The sequence below is a fragment of the Pectinophora gossypiella genome, chromosome 2 (assembly GCF_024362695.1).
Source record: "Pectinophora gossypiella chromosome 2, ilPecGoss1.1, whole genome shotgun sequence".
NCBI classification, from domain to species: domain Eukaryota; kingdom Metazoa; phylum Arthropoda; class Insecta; order Lepidoptera; family Gelechiidae; genus Pectinophora; species Pectinophora gossypiella.
The window spans coordinates 5,846,486-5,865,868 of NC_065405.1; the positions used below are offsets into that span (position 1 = coordinate 5,846,486).

At 36.5% G+C, this 19,383-nt stretch overlaps 2 protein-coding genes across 2 annotated transcripts in view; one reads left to right on the top strand and one right to left on the bottom strand.

Moving 5' to 3' along the window:
* LOC126373133 (homeobox protein dve-1) overlaps nucleotides 1–14,563 on the top strand; it is an 86,002-nt gene extending 71,439 nt beyond the window's left edge. The window contains exons 3-6 of the mRNA XM_050019157.1: nucleotides 2,185–2,373; nucleotides 4,024–4,253; nucleotides 11,346–12,161; nucleotides 12,331–14,563. Coding sequence (XP_049875114.1) covers nucleotides 2,185–2,373; nucleotides 4,024–4,253; nucleotides 11,346–12,161; nucleotides 12,331–12,999 — 1,904 coding nt within the window. The 3' untranslated portion in view covers nucleotides 13,000–14,563. The remainder of the gene's footprint in view (nucleotides 1–2,184; nucleotides 2,374–4,023; nucleotides 4,254–11,345; nucleotides 12,162–12,330) is intronic.
* The window catches only part of LOC126373168 (probable hydroxyacid-oxoacid transhydrogenase, mitochondrial), a 247,904-nt gene that overhangs the window by 55,163 nt on the left and 173,358 nt on the right, over nucleotides 1–19,383 (bottom strand). The gene's annotated exons all lie outside the window — the stretch shown is intronic.

A 19,383-nucleotide genomic window follows, 5' to 3' on the forward strand; every position in this document is an offset into this window, starting at 1 on the left:
AAATACCAGTTCTAGAAAGCAACAGATAAAGTCGTAATTCAAAGAGCACGTAATAATTGTCACAAGTATCAGAGGTAATAAGCGAGATAAATTACTAAAGTAGTAGGTATTTATTACTTATTGAGAGAGACACATCCAATTGACTACCAAGGCTGGGACTAGTTAGATCTAGCAAACAAACGGGGCCTGTCCAGTGTTCAAATGTTAAAATTCTAAACTTTAATATTTATACGAATCCATTCATTGAAAGAAAGAAAGACACGTTTATTACTTTCGAACACCACACACCGACAGACAGGCACATCACATCCAACACATAACAGAAACCACACGGAAATTAACAATTATTATTGTTTTTTTTATTATTATATATGATGTCTTATACCATCGTCAGCCCATTAACGTCCCCACTGCTGGGGCACGGGCCTTCCCTATGGATGGATAGGGAGATCGGGCCTTAAACCATCCCGCGGGCCCAGTGCGGATTGATGGTTATTAACGACTGCTAATGCAGCCGGGACCAACGGCTTAACGTGCCTTCCGAAGCACGGAGGAGCTCAAGATGAAAACTTTTTTTTGTGGTCACCCATCCTATGACCGGCCTTTGCGAAAGTTGCTTAACTTCAATAATCGCAGACCGAGCGCGTTTACCGCTGCGCCACCGAGCTCCTCATGTCTTATACATCATTTATTAAATACAAAACAACATAAAGTTATCTACAAATAGAAAAACTCCTCCAAAGCATCACACCATAAATAAGCCATAATGTAAGAAAGATTTTATTTTGATAACGTAAAACAATAAAAACATATTGTATTTAGGTAGGAATAAGATGGATCAGACTTTCGCTTCGAAATTCGAGTCACAATGAAAATTACTCATCCTCAGTTAGTTCCAGCACCCCCTCTTCCCAGTTCGGTTCCCGGGGGATTTAACTGACCGAAGGCCCGCCCGGTGGTGACTAAACCTATCTAATCCACGCCCCACGTTAACCATACGAGCTAACCTGAAACTACCCGCAAATGGCCCAACTAAAAGCTCTAAAGAACTTGATCACGAAAACTATTGAAAGTTACTTTAGGCGATTACCCCACACCCGAATTTGAAGCCATTTTAAACACTACTCGCATTATACTACGGTAATACCAAGAGATTACATTGCGAAATTTATAATTTCCCATAGCATTACGTTTTGTTGAACCGGCCTGGATTGTATTATGTAAATTCAATAACCGGTGGGCGGCACGAAGACGCCTATTGTTTTAAATTGATACCCAAAAGCCGGTCGTATTCCATACCGTTACATGTTTAGTTAGATGTACAGGTAAGTATATTAATTTATAGTAGAACGAACGTAATGGAAAAGGAACTGAGAAAACAAATTAATTTGAGCATCCGCTGTGATGGTGTATTTCAATAAAGCTTCTAGGCGTGCCAGTTAAGCAAGAGACGTAAAAAAGAAGCATCGAGGAAGCAAAAACTATTTAATATCGCGCTTTAAGAAGCTGTACAAAGACGGACGCTAAAAGGCACAAAGTGATCGCTGGGCGGCAGGCCAGCCTCCGCGAGACAAGGATTAATTATTATTTTAACATTTTACTCGGTTTTTTGCCGCGAACCAGTCAAAAGCATTGCTTTCTCGCTTGAAAAGTCGCTAAATAATTAAGGCGCCTTCTTAGCGACAGTGCTTCGACGTCTCCGTCTTAAGTAGCAGCAGATTTTTCAGCCGATGGAAAAGTTTTACCGTAATATTTTTGTCCAGTGAAGTGTTTCATCACAAGCGACGTTGAGTCTTATCGATTCCGTATTTTATTTTGTTTATTTTCATACTAAAACAAGTAAAACGTGTTGAGAAATTGTCTATATAAGGTATAATATGAAGATAACATAATTCTAAGATAAGATAACATGGAAATTAAAATTTTGGGAAACTGCTCACGACTTTTAATTTGGAGAAGGTTCTAAACTTCAACTTAATCATTGATTGATTTGCGAAATTTCAGTTTCAAAATCATATCAGGTTTTGAGCTTACCTACATACAACTAGAATTATGTATCAAAAGTAGCTGTTAGTTGTCTTCTAATTATCTCTGACTCTGCCTACCCCATTAAGGACTACAGCCGTTTGTGCCGCTGTCTACGTCTTTACATATTATAATAACAGGAATATTTCTTTGTCCCAGGCAAGACCCTGCCGGTGCACTGTGTGGTGGAAGCAGTATCTTCCCTGGAGGAGGGTGCATGGCGTCGCCGCTCGGTGGTGGAGACTGACAGCTACGTCATCATCCCCGCAGCCACCGCCTTCCACGAGCTGGTACCAGCTGCCATGATGCGGCTCGGGTACCCGCACGAGCTCGCTGCTTCTGCTAAAGGTAAGTTCTGGAAGTTTCTTTAATTATTTCTAGAATGAGAAACAGCCGTGCCAGTGTACTTCTTAGTAGTATCAATATCTTCGCTGGAGAAGGCGCGGCGTGGTCGCTCGACGGAGATTGGGGTTTCTGGAAATTTGTCGTATGTAATCGTATATGGCAATAACAAAAATACTAAATATACTCGTATACGAGTATTTGTCGATGGTCAAGTTTTCTTAAAAACAAATAAGATTATCTTTGATAATTCCATAAAAAAATATAAGTATTGGATTTTGATTTTGACAGAATTCAGTCCACCGAAGTTGTCAAAAGGGATAAAATAGATCTGCAGACTTGTCGATCACCAACAGATGTCGCTAGTAGCAACATTTGAAAATTTTATTTTTTTATTTTATTTTAATGGAGGGTAGGTGTCATTAGTTGTCCATTTCTGACAGATGGTATACTAAGGTCTGACATACGGGGGCCGCTCCAAAGTTAGTACTTACCGCGATTGTCTTATTTATTACAAAAAATGTAAGTTTAAAAATGTAAGTCAAATATTATAAGTTCCTGCAACAATGAGGTAAGTGGATTTGTTGTTTGTATTGGTTAGTGAGATTACAAAGCGTAAGTTACTTAATTTAATAATCACTTGTGACAGTCATGTGAGCGTTTGGCACGCCTTTTTACCATGACTACAAATCGATTTTGGGAATATATCACTCTTTATGAATAGGCTAGTTTCCAACTAGTCAAATCAGTAAATTTTTACTAAACGTCAAAACACGAAATTACTGTGGAATTTGTATGAAAAAGAACACTGTAACATCATAGAAAAAGTGATAAAATGTCGGACTTACTATTACGGTTTTATTGATTTCATAAATAAGTAAATAAGTTAAGTATATATAAATATATATAGTATTCATAAATAAGTTAAGTAGAAAAAAGGAAATGTTTTTCGTTAGTTTTAGATGTGTCTTTATTTAGTATCAGAATTTCATAATTTATCTTGATCCTAGTACACGACCCATTTTGGTTGGCAAGTAATGATAATGATAATACTAAGGATAATGATTTACTATAGACCATCTAGAAGCGCGACAGTCGTATGGGGGACGGGGTTCAAATCTCACGCCGTAGTTGGTCTTTTTAGATTTCATTTAGTATTATTTTTGTAGATTATTTTGTTAAAAATTATATTCCTTCCATTGTATAAGTACATTTACGTATTTATAGTACTTATTTCATTGTAGTTCTATTATTATGTTATATATTTGTACATTGACCAAATTGGAGATGTCCTTAGAAAGAGTCAAGTACGATCTACTCTGAATCGACGTGCGTATATGAAACGATTGATGAATGTGGAGGAAGCAAGAGAAGTGTATCAGAATCGAAGCAAATAGAATTCCATAGATCCCCTAATTCTACTAAGCCTCAGTAAGGACTGAGGCTAATACTAATTTAAAAGGTTTAAAGAAGCGAACTTTATTAGATAATTATATCGTAGCCTTAATGTGGAAACAACGTACTTAAGGGCCTTTTTGAAAAATCACATTCGGAAGTGATTTTTGTTAACAAAACCTCGCAATAGGCAAGCTAGTTTTAATCCAAGTAAAAATTGTGGTTTCTACCATTCTTTAATTCTATCTCTTTTGCTCGCAGGGTCAGTGGTGCTAAACAATTGGAAGCCGTTGCCGTTCGAGAAGATCTCTGACGGTCCGCTAGCGACCGTGGGCGAAGTGTTGGGCGAACTGACGACTGTCGCAACACTGCGCATTCAACTCCTGCGCCCGCGGCCCACGCCGCTGCAAGATATCAAGGACAAGCTACTCAGGCTACTCCTAGTGCAGTCCCGGCCTCTGCTTATGTCCACTGGATGCCCTTTGGATGAGGTATTTATTTTTTATCTACATTAGGTTCTTATTTGACTTAGGACACGCTTATTAGCAAATGTCTATAGATATAGGTAGACTCGAGCCTTGAAAACTCGCAGAAAAATAGACTGCGAAACTTGACAACTGTGTTTTATTTTCGTCTTGTCAGTAATATCAAACCACTTTGATACTAGTAAGCCCTATCATACCATACATTAAAACAAGTGAATTATATTTCTATATAAACAACATCTTGCAGTATTTTTAGTTAGATATATTTTCTTACTTAACTATAATTTGACATCACGTTTTCCCTAGAATAATATTAGTATGTTAGATATAGGGTGTTAGTGATAGTGTTACAAAAATTTGGAGAATAATTGAGACCAGGATTTTAAGTTGATAGATAACAAGTGGAATGTTCTATCGGAAAATTCATGAAGATTTTAGTGTCTTTTTTTTTACTTTCAGTCTCATGTTGTGTTTTAAGCTGCATACTTAGAACTCAAAATAAAAATGATAAATATTTAAAATACATTGCATAAACAATTAATAATAATTTCAGACAAGAAAAACACCTACTACCATCGTTCGTTTTTCGTAGAAGCAAGTAGACGTTTTTTTCGTTACGTTGTCACTAACACCCTGTGTAATACATGGGTCATACACAAAACGGGGTTCAAAAAATTGAAAAATAAAAAGATCCCAATTTATTGAAAATTTGTGTTTATTTATTAGAGATCAATCAAAATGTCACAATGACAGTCAGAAACTAGATCGTTTTAGGAAATTATAACAATTATGGCACTTTTTTAATTTTTGTTGTTCACAGAAGTGACATAATCCACAGAAAAGATCAAAACCAGTCAAGAAATCAACATTACTCCTTCTAGACACTTATGTTTTCCGTTTATTTTATGTTTATACTAGTATAAACTCTAGAGCCCCTTCGCATAGGTAGTGTATTATGCTATTTTCGAGTAGACAGCTTTAAAAAATATATAAGTACTCCACACAAACTTACACTTTTTATGTCACGTCACGTCTTTGTGATTTCTATTTCTAGGTTGTTAAGAAATGTGGTAAATATTTTTTAATTTCTTTAAATAAGTAATGAACATTTTTCTAGTACTTTGGAATCCCATCTAATTGTTAAAACTATAGAAGTTTCATACAAACTTTGCAACCTCTTTTTACTCCCTTAGAAGTAAAATTTCGCAAAATCCCGCATCATATATAGATGCTCTCTAAGACGGGAATTTGCGAAATCCTATGCCCTAAAAGAAATCCTATGCCCCATGCAAAATTAAAGATTACTTGTAGTTTCTGAGATTTTCTGATGAGTGAGTCAGTCAGTCAGTGAATGAGTAACCTTATGCTATTATAGATTTACATACCTATCTATAATTATTGACTTATTTCTATAAATTATAACAAAGGTATATAATTAAAGGTTTTAACAAAAACTTCGATTTTAAAAGCCATAAGTATGTTAAATTACTTATCAAAGAACTACATGATCAGAAGCTACAGTACCTATCCATAGAAGGCAAAAAAATATTTATCAGTAATCGCTGATTCTTTGGTGGTAAGTTTTCATGATCACCATTATCAAAGATTGCTGGATATTTTTAGCATACCTAAATGGTGAGATTTCGTCAATTTACCATAAGCTCCACGAGTAAATCCTAATTAGGGTAGAGTGAGGTACAACCATCGTAAACTAAGTACCCTCAGACTAGCCCAATTGGAATATAGTCGTGCTTTCCGTTAGACCAACGTGATTCCTAGGTGGTGAGCCGCATCGCCATCTATAATGGTCGATATGTGGTAAATTTCGTGTTTTGGTTATTTTAGGTGGTAAGTGCTTATCATCGCATTCATTCGCTGGTTGTTTTTCAACAATTTTGGGCGGTGTCAGAGAAAGGGAATCACCAAAGTAAATATTTTCAAACAAACATTTTTCGTGCTGTAAGTGGCTGACGTACAAACATAGGTTCCAAAGATGGTGTCTCTAAAGGTGTAGTGACCGTCGAAGCAGATAGGGTTCCAAGAGAAGAAACAACTGAACTGGCAATAGTGGCCCTGGGCCCTAATGCAAAACTCGACGGAGTCGCTGGATACTACAATTGGCGTTTGGCCGATTTGAAAATGAGGACACTTAGTGCGAGCGGCACTTATTGTAACAGATCAACCTTTTTGCGTGGATTGTGTTAGGGGCTCCAGAAAATTTGGTGAATTTGAAACGTCCCTTTAAAAAGCGGACAGTAAATGCATACATTTTGTATTTCAGACACATGCACATCATCAATTGGAATAACCATAATGCCCTTGCAATTGGTTTTTCCGCAAACTGTAATGGTATTAATAAGTATAAGTCTTTGAAAGCCGGAGGAAATAATTTTATTTGTTTTAGTACAAGTTTTAAGTCCGCACAAATGAGTAGGTACTGGGTCATATATTAAATATTGAGAATCTGTGCTGATAAATGTCGTATTTATTGTATTCTGTGTTGGATGAGAATCAGTAGAATACTTAATAAACGTTATTGTGCAAAGATAGTTGTCCTTTTGATCCACCAAAATGATCTGACTGGACTTCTGTTCCATATTTAAGTATACTTATCCAATAATTTTCGGCAAAACCGATATGTAGTAAGTAGGGCGTAAGGTAATGCTTCATGAATCGAATAGCTCTCTAAACTAATTATATTTTACTTGAAACAAGATAATCTCGATTTTGAAGGCATGCCATAACAAGATGCAAGAAAATACAAATTATTTGCATTAAAATAGAACCACCTCAACAAATAAATAAGTCTAAAAAGCCCCATTTCATGTGATGACAACTAAAAACATACATTCTGTGGACATAAGTATCTCTTGTGGACACGTGAATTCACAGGAAAGATATCCACAGAAGGGAATGACGAATATGAAATGAACGACAGTTTTTTTAACTTTTGAAGTTAGAAGAGAAGAAAAGCGGATTTGTATAATAACCCCCGTAGCCCTTTAGGGCGGTATGTTTTTACTAATATTAATAGTCTACATATCAAGAAATACTAGGAACAGGAAAGAGCCACTGAACTCTGACAAAATTAATTAATACTAGATAAATAGTTGTATAAAGAAATATTCTAGACGTATCTCTGGTAAATCGATGCCGGAAACCGACACCTAATCGGTGTGGCCAGTAAAATATATATAAGTTTTGTGGTAGTTTTAGCATATGGGAAATTCGGTCAGTTTTTTGGGTCCACAGAAAAGTCGCTAACCCATATAACCGAATGTTTATTTAATTTTTTTAATTGTTTAACATGTTCAATATTTTTAAGTTTTTAAAATATTATACGTTAGGATAAAATACAATATAGACGGAAATAACCTTCCAGTTTGTATCTTCCAAAACAAAGCATAGCCCCTCAGAATATAGTAACCACGGATCTGAACAGCCCACAGAAGGAGACAATTTAACATAAATTAAAATAATTTAAATAGTAAGATAAATCTTATGTTTTAAATTTTCAGTGCATTATTATAATAATCGTTAGTTTTTGCGAATATGAAGTAATATATAATTATATAGACTATATTTTTAAAGTGATCACATCTGAACACGTGTTTGTGTATGACCCACATACACGTTACGTAGTATGTATTATCTTCTAGTCGTTATGTGTTTAGTATTTACACATTTCCATTGTTTGAGATGATAATAAGCTCCCTTTTGAATCCCAACAGATCCACATCGGTACTGTTCCGCCAAAACACCTGTCAGATCGAATTACATCAACAGATTCCGCATTAAAATCATACGAATTATTTCGCATTCATCATCAGCGACAAAGCGCTTTCGCTACACTGCGCTAAACCAACTCACAGCTACACATCCCCAATTTAAATTGAACCGTAATGTATCAATGACAGTCCCTTTATTTCACATAAATAATACAACACGTATAGGCTACTTGACAACCTTGTCAAATAAAATACAATTTACGTAGCGTCAAAACGTAAGTTTTCTTTGAAGTTTGTATGGAAATACTGTCCTATGACGTAGTCAATAAAAGCGGTCAAACGTCGTACTCATTGTTACTTAAATCATAAATTCAGCATTCAGAAAATAAGTTGAAAAATGAAATGAGATTGTTTTTTGATCATCTGAGAGTGGCTTCTATTTGTAGATTAGCATTTTATAATTTATCTTTGCTCCATTCAAATACCCTATTGCAGAGTTGCGTTGTGTCAGGGTTCAAGTAACGCTTGTTAAATGGTAATGTTCTTTAAAGCCTTGTTGTAACGCCGACCTACCGGCACAATGCGCCCCGTAGACTAAACCTTACCCCTTATTAACGTGGAACCCATTGTTTTCTATATTTAAGCCAGCTCGTTGAAACTGTACGCTTTCAATCGAAAATATTTATGTTTATAGTAACGGGGATTTAATTAATATTCGTTCTTGTTCGTGGAGTAAGCTCGATGAGCTGTAGTAGATATAGGAAAAGTTGTAACGGATTATTTCAGCTAATATATAAAACCATCTGAGTTTCAAGACTTATCCTGGCCCATAAAACAACTTTGTAATTTTCAATCGGAATGCTCGTCAACAATTTGATTCCGTCTCGACTGTAAGCGTCCTATTAAGATAACAATCTCATCAGGCTCAGATTTGAAGAACTGGCGATGTCGACAGATTACCCAACTCTAAGTAGCACGCTCCACAATTTGGGAGGTCGTTATAATTTGCGAGGTTACGCCTAAGTCCCTGCTAATAAGGATCATCACTGAGGGAAGAATTAAGGAAGCATTTGTTTTGATGTTTGTGGCTCTTCCGCGTCTTAGAGAGGCACGGTTAATAGAAATTCGTGTTTTATGTTGTGTTCCATTATTATTATGAATTAAAATACTTGGCTTTGCATTAAAAAAATAGGTAAGGAGACGATTATTATGATTAATATCCTAAATCTGATTATCAGGGAGATATTTAGTCCGTAGTCAGGTATTGTTTACTTACAACTTAAAATAGAAACGAAAAAGTTAACTGCATTACTTTCGCTAAGAATGGAAAATCTGAATATACGAACAAACTTTGACGGTGCAAAGCTTTTAAAGAGGTTTAAAATCTCCATATCAAAAGATAGATACAGCAATTTGTCGAGGCGATGAGCACCTGCCTCACACACGAGATCTCCATACATAATAAATTTAATTGAATCTCAGTCTCATCCACGCCTCGCACAGCCTTATTATATTTTCTAAATATCCACCTTGTAGCGAACGGGTTAGGGGGATGGGGCCCTCGTCTTACCAACTTGAGCTGAGCGAAAGAGGGTTAAAAGGAGTTTTAGATGTACGAACGCTTTTGATCTTATTAATACCATAAAATAATGCTTTATAATCTTATTAAACGCGAGGTTAGCGCTCGATACGCGCCCTTCTCCAGGCTTAACCGCGCGTAGGCCGCGATTTCAATTTAGCGTTCCGCGACACACTCAAGTGCTATACTACTGAACGATAAGAAATTTCACCTGAAGAAAGCTGAAATTCCTCGAAAACAGTTAAAACTTATTTGAGGTATACAAATTGGAGTTACGACTCCCCACAAAGTTCCCGCAAATGAGCCAAAGGAGTTTCCGGCCGCGCCAGATAATCAAACACCTCGAACACGAAGTTGTAGCTAAACGCCAGATGAACTCAGCTCTATGATATTATGGTAATTTATCGCACGCCAATTTGCGCCACTTCGATTTCAACTCTGAACAAACTTTTATAGACGCTGGAAGAATATTTTACGAAAAGGGTTTTAACCGGAAGGTCAATGAGGGATCAATTTAAAACCATAAATCTTCTTAAAGTCTTTTCCTGAACTTTACCGAATCTGCTCTTCTTATTTGAGATAAAATTCTCAAGGCCCATATCAAAAGGTTGCATTACAGTTTAATCATTCCTTCAAGTGTGTAAGTAGCGTAAGTACACAACAAAATATCAGATAAGACTAAGCCTATTGTGTTCTAAGTTGTCCTTTCCAACTAGGAGTACATCAAGAAAATGTTCGCAATCACACACCGAATTACGTACCGAGCGGATTACACGTGACAGAGTTATCACGCGCAGGCGCCAGCTCTTGTAAATCTTCCGTGGAGCTGAAGCGCACTATATCTGAAAGCAAATATGGCCTCACTATTTAAAAATATAAAACAAAGAGGCGGATTAACGTATCACTTCAGCGTCGCGCTAATGCTCTCGTCTGACATGATTTATAGGCGCAATCTGGATGTGTAATACTTACATTTAATTCAACATTTGATTTGGCAACAACAGCGACGCAAACGGTCGGAGCTGACAACTGGCTTGACGACGTAATCACTGGCATTGTTCTATGTAATCTAGCGATAGGAGAGATCTCACTTGCATAACTGTCAAGCTGGGTAAACTCCGCGTCGTAGCTATAATCTGACAACTTCTTTTATGATTGACTACTTGCCGTGCGATTAAATACTTGTCTAAATATACATTTATATAATGTTATCGTTTTAAATAAATAGTTGTGAAATACAAACGTACTTACCATTGAAATGGAAATATTTTCGAGCGATGTTTGTTGCGGTATCATTGAAACGAGGTATCGGCTTGTTTCGGAGGCGTCCTAATCGAGTTACCACCGGCACATTTTAGTCGAGCCACTTAGTCCACATCGGCACGCCAGTAGTGCCGGCGCTTACTTCAAATCGAAGTGGGTGGATGCTAATTGCTAAGACGCCCTTCCCGCTCATTGTTTTAGAGCAGGCCATGATTGAAGTGGTGCGGCGCGCGGAGTGGCGCACTAACCGCCATGCAAACACGCGTCAGACCGGCCGCCACCGCCACCGCCGGCGCACCGCCTCGCGCGCATGACACATACATTAACAGCCGACCTAATATTTTCATAATCTAATGGCGATGTTCTGTGAAACAATGCTCGCTGTTTACTCAAACAATTATATCTGTATCTGTTGCTGGTTAGACTGACCTCCTTAAAACCATCTAAAATTGTTTACAGTTTATATTATGTGTTGTCTAGGTACTTAAGCTGCTTGACTAGGTTCTCATGAGACTTTTTTTGTTACAGGTGACCCTAGCACAAATTTGTCGCGGACAAGACAGGACACCGGGGCCTCACAATTTCCATGAACCCTCCGAAGAGATGCGGCGAAAATTTGAATCCTGGTGGAGCGCGCAGGTGTCTCCCCGTCCACCACCGTATAGTCCCCGTCGTTATCCCTCACCGGGACCCAAGAATCGTTCACCAACACTAAACTCTATCCCTGACCATCTCCACCCGGCCTTACAGACAGTCCAAAGTCAATATCCAACACAGAAGACAAGAATGCGAACAAGTTTCGATCCAGAGTTGGAATTACCCAAACTGCAGCGATGGTTTTCTGAGAACCAACATCCAAGTAGGCAGCAGATACAACAGTATGTTCGAGAGTTGAACAACTTAGAATCACGACGAGGTCGGAAGCCTTTGGATGTTAATAATGTCGTGTATTGGTTTAAGAACGCTCGAGCGGCCCAGAAACGTGCCGAACTGCGTAACATAGGCGGACTGGGATGCCACCTTGGAGTCAATGGCTTTAATAGTAGGAGTCATAGTCCAACTAACGGTTCCTTAATGGCAGGCAACGACAGTTATACATCACAAGATCACAGTTCAATGAAGAGTCCAATGCAACTAAGTCCAGGACGATACCCAATGTCAGTTATGTCTGAAGACAACTTGTCTAATGCTGGATCGGATTTGGAAGACGACGATAGAGAACTTAACCCTGATGATAGGCCTGAGAGTCCTGATGCACCACTGTCTCTGATCACTACGAAAAAGAACAACAATGATAATGAAGATATACAACAGGAATCCCCCAAACCACCTGACATTATTAAGGTAACTTTATTACTTCTTATTTGATTTTATTGAAAGTTTTCACTTTAATAACATTTTTACATTTGATTGTATTTCAGTTGTCATTTTGTACTTGTCCTTTTATATTGTAAACTTTCATACTTAAATAATTGTTAATTTCATGAAATTAATTTGATTTTATTTGTCATAGGTTCATGACATCAAACAGGAGCCAAAGGACTTGAGCAAACAAGATCAAAATAACTCACCGCAGCGCTCCCCGGCCAAGAACAGTGACAGCCCGCACAACAATAATAATAATAACAACAACGAGGACGAGAATGGAGTCATCGACGAACATGAAAATGCGTCTGACGATGACGTCATTCAAGAACGTCATTACAGACCTTCATCCCCACACCTCGACCGCCTACCCTTCCCTATGGTCCCCAATCACCCGATGTTCGGGCATGGGATCATGTATATGAGCCAGTACATGAGCGGTTTCCCTGGAGTTGGAGCGGTTCCTGGTGAAGGCGCTAGTGGACTCAACTTAGCACTCGCAGGTGCTTCAGACGAACGACGCAAGCGCAATCGTACGTTCATCGACCCCGTTTCAGAAGTTCCCGTACTAGAACAATGGTTCTCAATGAACACGCATCCATCACACAATCTGATTCTCAAATATACAGAGGAGTTGAACCGCATGCCTTACAGACAGAAGTTCCCTCGTCTTGAGTCTAAAAACGTTCAGTTTTGGTTCAAAAACCGTCGAGCCAAATGCAAGAGGCTGAAGATGTCGTTGTACGAGCCTGCGTCGCCGGGACATTACTCTCACCCTGGACATCCACATGCTATATCGGAACGGAAAATGGTGTGAACTCATGAACATTGTTAAAGAGAGGTTCCGTGAGGAAAGTGTTTGTGATGTTGGCAATTCAACACGAAAGACTGATTTCGAATCGCTTATGGTGTTTAGTGCCATGTTAGTATTAATATGACGGCATCACTATTAGAACATCTTGTATTATTCAATGGACTTCTAGCGCTACATCAGAGTAGTTTATAGTCATCAATTTGAATAATGAAATGTCTCAAAAGTCAAGAACATTGTAAGAATAAGGCAGTTATAATAATAAATAGCTATTACAAAACAGCGATTGCATCGTATGTTGAATTTATGTACATAGGTACCTAGCTGTACAAAATAAATAATGTTATGCTATCTAAGGACGCATCACAACTGTTTGTGAACGAATCTCAAAATAGTACTCCTGTATTTGTATATAAGTATTTTACAACCCTATTTAATTTATTATAATATGCTGTAGTTGATGAAAATCTGTTAAATAGCGTAACTTTAATGTAATTGGATACTCTCACCAAAAGTTCCATTAAATCAATTAGGTATATGTTAAGTACTGTAGATGAAGTTAAAGTTTAGAAAGGTATTCAATGTTATAATGTACGAGTACATTATCTGTATGATTATGAGTCATTTAGTCGTAATGCACATAATTATATTAGTAGATGAGATTTTTGGAGATTCATAGAAATTCACGATTTTCATGATAGTTGCCGGCTGCGAAGAATAGTTAAGCTTCAAATGTACACAGTAAGCAGACCAGGCATGTCAATTCCATCGTTGACTTATTAATTACGAAATTATGATTGTAATTTGTAAATTCTCAGAACATTGTTTTGAGAACTTTAACGTCATCACAAAAGAGTCAAATAACAACGAGTTCTCCGTAATATTTTGATTGAACGTTGTAAAATATTTTCCAAATTACGCACATTCCTTTATTTAATTTCAAAGACTGCTCACTACTTACTGCTTAGAACTTTCGACCCAAAGATTGTTTCATTTTTGACATAATATTTGTTCATAATCACAAGAATTACATGAAATTCCCTCAGTACCTAGTTACATATTTGTTGAAAGTTGAAACAGTCCGAAGAGACGAACACTAAGATAATAAATAAAACCTTCGCTAATAAGCAGCAGTTGTTTCCAAGCAAGTTTAGTTCTTACATAAATAGAATCAAATAGTTCGCACATTTGAGTATATCTTGTTAAGATATCGCAAAGAATCATCACAGACCGACAGTTGCAGTATTCAACGCATTTAATTAACAAACTTTGAGGCTGTTTAAACGCTCCTTAAAAATAGCAATTGTTTTTATAGTTTATAGAATCACAACTAGTTGTAACATCGAATTGTTTTGTTGTTCCCATGTTATGCTTGTTTTGTGAAGCTGTGATGAAATTTCCAAATATTGTAAATATTTTATTAATGTTAATAAGGTTTTTATTGTAAACTACGTCACTACGCTCACACGAACAATTAAGCATTTACTGCTTAGATAAAGATATTGGCTAAATGTTTATTCCATTCAATTATATAAACGAAAAATTAATTGAATATAATATCTTAATGATACGCTGTATTTTTCATTTCATCACCAAATCCCCATTTATAGGCGAAGTTGCATACATACGCTACATCGGCGGTGCTGAGCCCGATGTACCTAAGTCCCCAAGTCAAGTACATGACGAGGCAAATGTGATAAAACGCAAGATTACTGAAAGAGCAAATGTTCTGGCCAGTTTAGTTAAAGTATCGGCATCCAATAACACCATGTGATAGGTGTATTATTTATTACATGAGAAACCCTATCGCAATTCAATACCATAGAGACGCCTTACAATATAAACCGAGATCGATCAGCTTCCGATCCCGAAACTTGCAAGTTAACTCCCCGAAACCCTAGTCAGACAATGGTCGGCCATTCACCAAGATCGAAGAGACAAGACGTCCATATCGACGCGATTACACCAAGACTTCGAGTTTTGACAACAAGTGATTTGGGTGGCCGACCGCCGCCCGTCGCCGGCCGCTTCCTTCCTACGATAACTATTGAGTATTGACACATGTTGTTGTAAACAACGGTGCTCGACAACTCCTCCATCATTTAATTTAATATTACACATTTAAATAAACTTTTCTTGGTATGTGGGGATATTTGAGAAACAACGCTCCTGGTGGAACTATTATGGCAGACGCATCAATTTCAATATTGCTTTTAAATATCTTGCAGGCGTTCATTTTAAATTTCGTATTATACCAATAAAATAGGTAGGCAACTTAAATCCCTATCAATGTTAAATTAGCATGGATAAGTACCTTATTATGAATGGAGTTTATGAGTGCAGGGGCGTCAAGCTAGAATCGAAGCAAGACGGATTAAACCAATTAGAGAAGATTTCACATCGTTCTGAGAAGAGAGTTTCTTTGATCAAACACTCTCCTGCGATTCTTATCCAGTTCTTAGAATGTTTCTGTATCATTAATTATATCTGTTAGTAGATTTCAAAAGTAAACCATTACTTTTTAAATTATAGTAGAAATAAGCATTATTTTGGTAGACTATCCCAAGGTTACCATAGCCATATTTCTGAATTGTATTATTGCTATAACTTTCATAAAAGGCGTAAAGTTGCTATATTTACCTACTCATATTTGATAGTAGGATATTTTCTTCCTTGTAGAAACAATTATTATTGTACTTTGTATGTCATTGTTACTAATGAAACAAAGTTATTGTTTTACTAAACATCAGAATTATTTACCATATTAAAAGAGCTTTGGGAAATTAAAAAAATTGCAAAGCTTGTGAAAAATTATGTTTGTTGTCATGTTAATATCAGTTAGGGCATTAAGTTTTAATCTAAACAAACGGTCGGCGAGCGGAGCCGGGCATTTATGTTAGTTAACCGTGGATTACTGCAGGATGTAATAACGATTGCGCGTAAGATGTTACCAGGAGCCGCGCCGCGGTTCAAGACACTTACATAACTCATCTATGTATACTTAAGTAATTAGTATTTACGTATATTTATTATTTATTAAATAATGTATTGTATGCAGGATAACACAGAAACACAATATAACAACAGGAAGCGAGACAAAAGGCACAACTTATTTCCACCAATTCCACCTACACCACCTACACTTTCTTACATAAAGTGACATGGATATCAGATTAAATATAAGGCGTCAGTATGAAATATTCGATAAATATGACAAAATACACAAACAATATTTTAGGATTTTAAAATATGTAGATAAAAGAGTAAATACTTAAACTTTCACAAATGAAAAACCATTTTTATTTCATGACAATTTTTGACAGGTAAGTGCCTACTTTATCTGCCATTAGTTCTTATTATGAGCCGTGTCAGGGGCCTTTGGCGGCTCAGTAATAACACTGCCACCAGAGTTGATGAGGTTGGTATTCCACGTCACAACCCACACGATAAGAAGAAGACTTATTATCCAAGCTAAAAATATTCCGTGTAAGTATCTAGTACACGCTTTTGAAGCAAACGTATGTATTGCGTTAAAATAAAAGAAAACACAGCTTTGAATATACTGTGATCTATGTATATTATACAGGGTGTTAGTGACATCGTAACGAAAACTTTGAGGGATAATTCAGACCATGATTCTGAGTTGATATCAAGTAGAATTTTCCGTCGCAAAAGTATAACTGAAAATAATGTAAAAAGCACTAAAATTTCATGAATTTTCCGACAGCAAATTCCACTTGATATTAACTCAGAATCATGGTATGAATCATCGCTCTCAGTATTCGTTACGGTGTCACTAACACCCATACCTTCTTGGATGGCTACCGTATATGCTTGTACGGGGTGTAAGTGACATCATAACGAATACTGAAGGGGATGATTCAGCTGATTATTCTGAATTAATATCAAGACTAAAAACATGAATTTTGCGACGGAACATTCCATTTAATGTTAATTCAGAATCATGGTCTGAATCATCCCCCTTAGTATTCGTTACGATGTCACTAACACCCTGTATATCTACAAGGTTTATTATTTAGCAAGGAGTCTGCAGCGTCCGGCAATCTCCGTACGACACTACAATAAAACTCTTAAGCCCCATTGCTCGAGGAAGATTTACCACAGCAAGTTAATACACAGTAATATCTTCTACGGAGCCTCAGACATGAACGAAGATGCGAGCAAATCCGCCGTCTTACTCTTGTTTAGTAGTTCAACTTTATGTTGCGACTTGCGATCATAGGTACTGGTATCTTTAACGTACCACTTAGGTACGTAAGTACATGATTTTTTAACTAACATTTGAAAGCAAGATAGAAACATTTATTATTTTAGAACACCACAGATAAGGATTACAGATACAAAAATAACATCACATCACAAGACAAAGCATATATCGTCGCTGAGGTCACGAACTGACGTATCTGAATTTTTTAGCGAATCTGATTAACACCTTTTGTTATTATCAATAAGACACAAATTATTTTAGCAAAAAAATACAGATACGTCAGTTTGCAAAGACATAGGATGGACCTAAAACTATGTAACAACAGATAATATGTTGTTTTGTATTGTTTTGTTTAGTATTGTATGTATTGTTTAAGGGAGTATTGTATTGTTAAAAAAGTCTTCTATTGTACAGTATAGAAGAATAAATAATAGTTGTATGAATAAAGGGGTAATTAAAGATTGCAACAGAATGTTAGATATTTATTATCTGCAGCCATTTTAAACTAAAACATCGCTGCCTCTGAGAAGTAGTAAGTAGGTAGGTACCCACCTAGCTAATTTTTAACAAAAGAAAAAATGCTGGAACTATAGACTTTACCACATTTTATAAATAAATTGATAATTAAATAATTGCGCACTTTAGGTACTCAAACCTTTAAAAATAAACACACAATAGATACTGTTAAAATGAAATACTCAAGATATGCCATACAGAATAAAACAAAGCCACTTGTTAAGAATCTACAGCAGCTTAAAAAACAATCTTCACAAAGTCTTAATAAAAAAAATGAAGGATCAAGGAATCTCCTTAACGAAGGGAACGTAAGAGCGTTTCTTTAATAACCATTGGTTGGGCCATAACTCAGGGCTGATCCTTACATGATCTCGGAAGATGAACCACCCCTGGATATGTAGCTTTCATTTTCGCAACGGCCTTTCTCTGCAATAACTGCACGTCCATATTTGTAGAGGGTGAACATTTTCGACCAAAAAGTCTTGGGTAAGTACTGATAAATCTGCAAAATATAATAGGTACTCGTAGAGTACTGGAAATATAGGAATACGAAACGAGTTACGATTTATATAGGTATTAATGTTAGTAAATATTCACAAGTTTTATTTAAGTACTGCTCACTTTACGAATTAGTTACGTACATTCTTGCTTGACACATCTGAATAGTTAATATTATAAAGAAAAAAAATATAAATAAAAAAAAAACATTAAGTCCTAATCATCCCACTTCCATTCCAGAATAAAATAAATTGAATGAAATCGATGTTTTGTTGAAGAAAATTACATTAGAATTTGATTTTTCAAAAAGGCGCTTATGTCGTTTTAAGGCGACGATAAATAAATTTACCTTACAACTTTCAAAAATCGAATTAATTTCGTTAGATCAGGTTAGCTTTTCTTTTTAACGTGACTTATTGTAGATTTACCACAATTGGCATTAACAACTTGGCCGGTGTTTAGTTTTTATTATTTTATTTTAAGTATTTTATTTTATTTTTTCAATATTATACTTACCTCCTATTATCATATATCTAACATAGTGTGTAAGATTTTCTTTTGTACTAACCATCTATGGACTTATTTGTCTGCAATAAATGATTTTTTTTTTTTTAGCATTACAATCACTACCGGTAAGGCTAACATGCGCAACGTGATAAAATTTCGTCATGGTAATTTTATCGATTCTGACGATATGATTATGTCGTTTTGTCGATTGGTGTTAATATGTGAACCCAAATGAGTCATGTCATGTGTGAAACAAAATCACGTAACACGCATGTTAGGGAAAAAACAAACTACTATCGAATCGATCGATTATTATTATAAAATTTTATGCGCATGTTAGCCCAGCAGAAGAATGAAAAAAGTTCCCAGTAGTCATAGTAGGTACGCGACTACGATTTTTTCGCTCATCGTCTCGGCAGCGCGCGCCGGCCGGCGTAATCTCAATCTCCCGCCGCCAATTTATTTTCATTAGCGATCATCCTCGGTTAATTTTATTCCCTACTTACCCGCAAAAATCGGGGACTACGGCTGGGCTAGCAGGGAAACTGATAATGCCTAACACTGCATTATGGTAGACTGGAATAGTTTTGAAACGTAACAACATGCACATGTGAGCGGTAAAAAATATTTTCAGCATATAC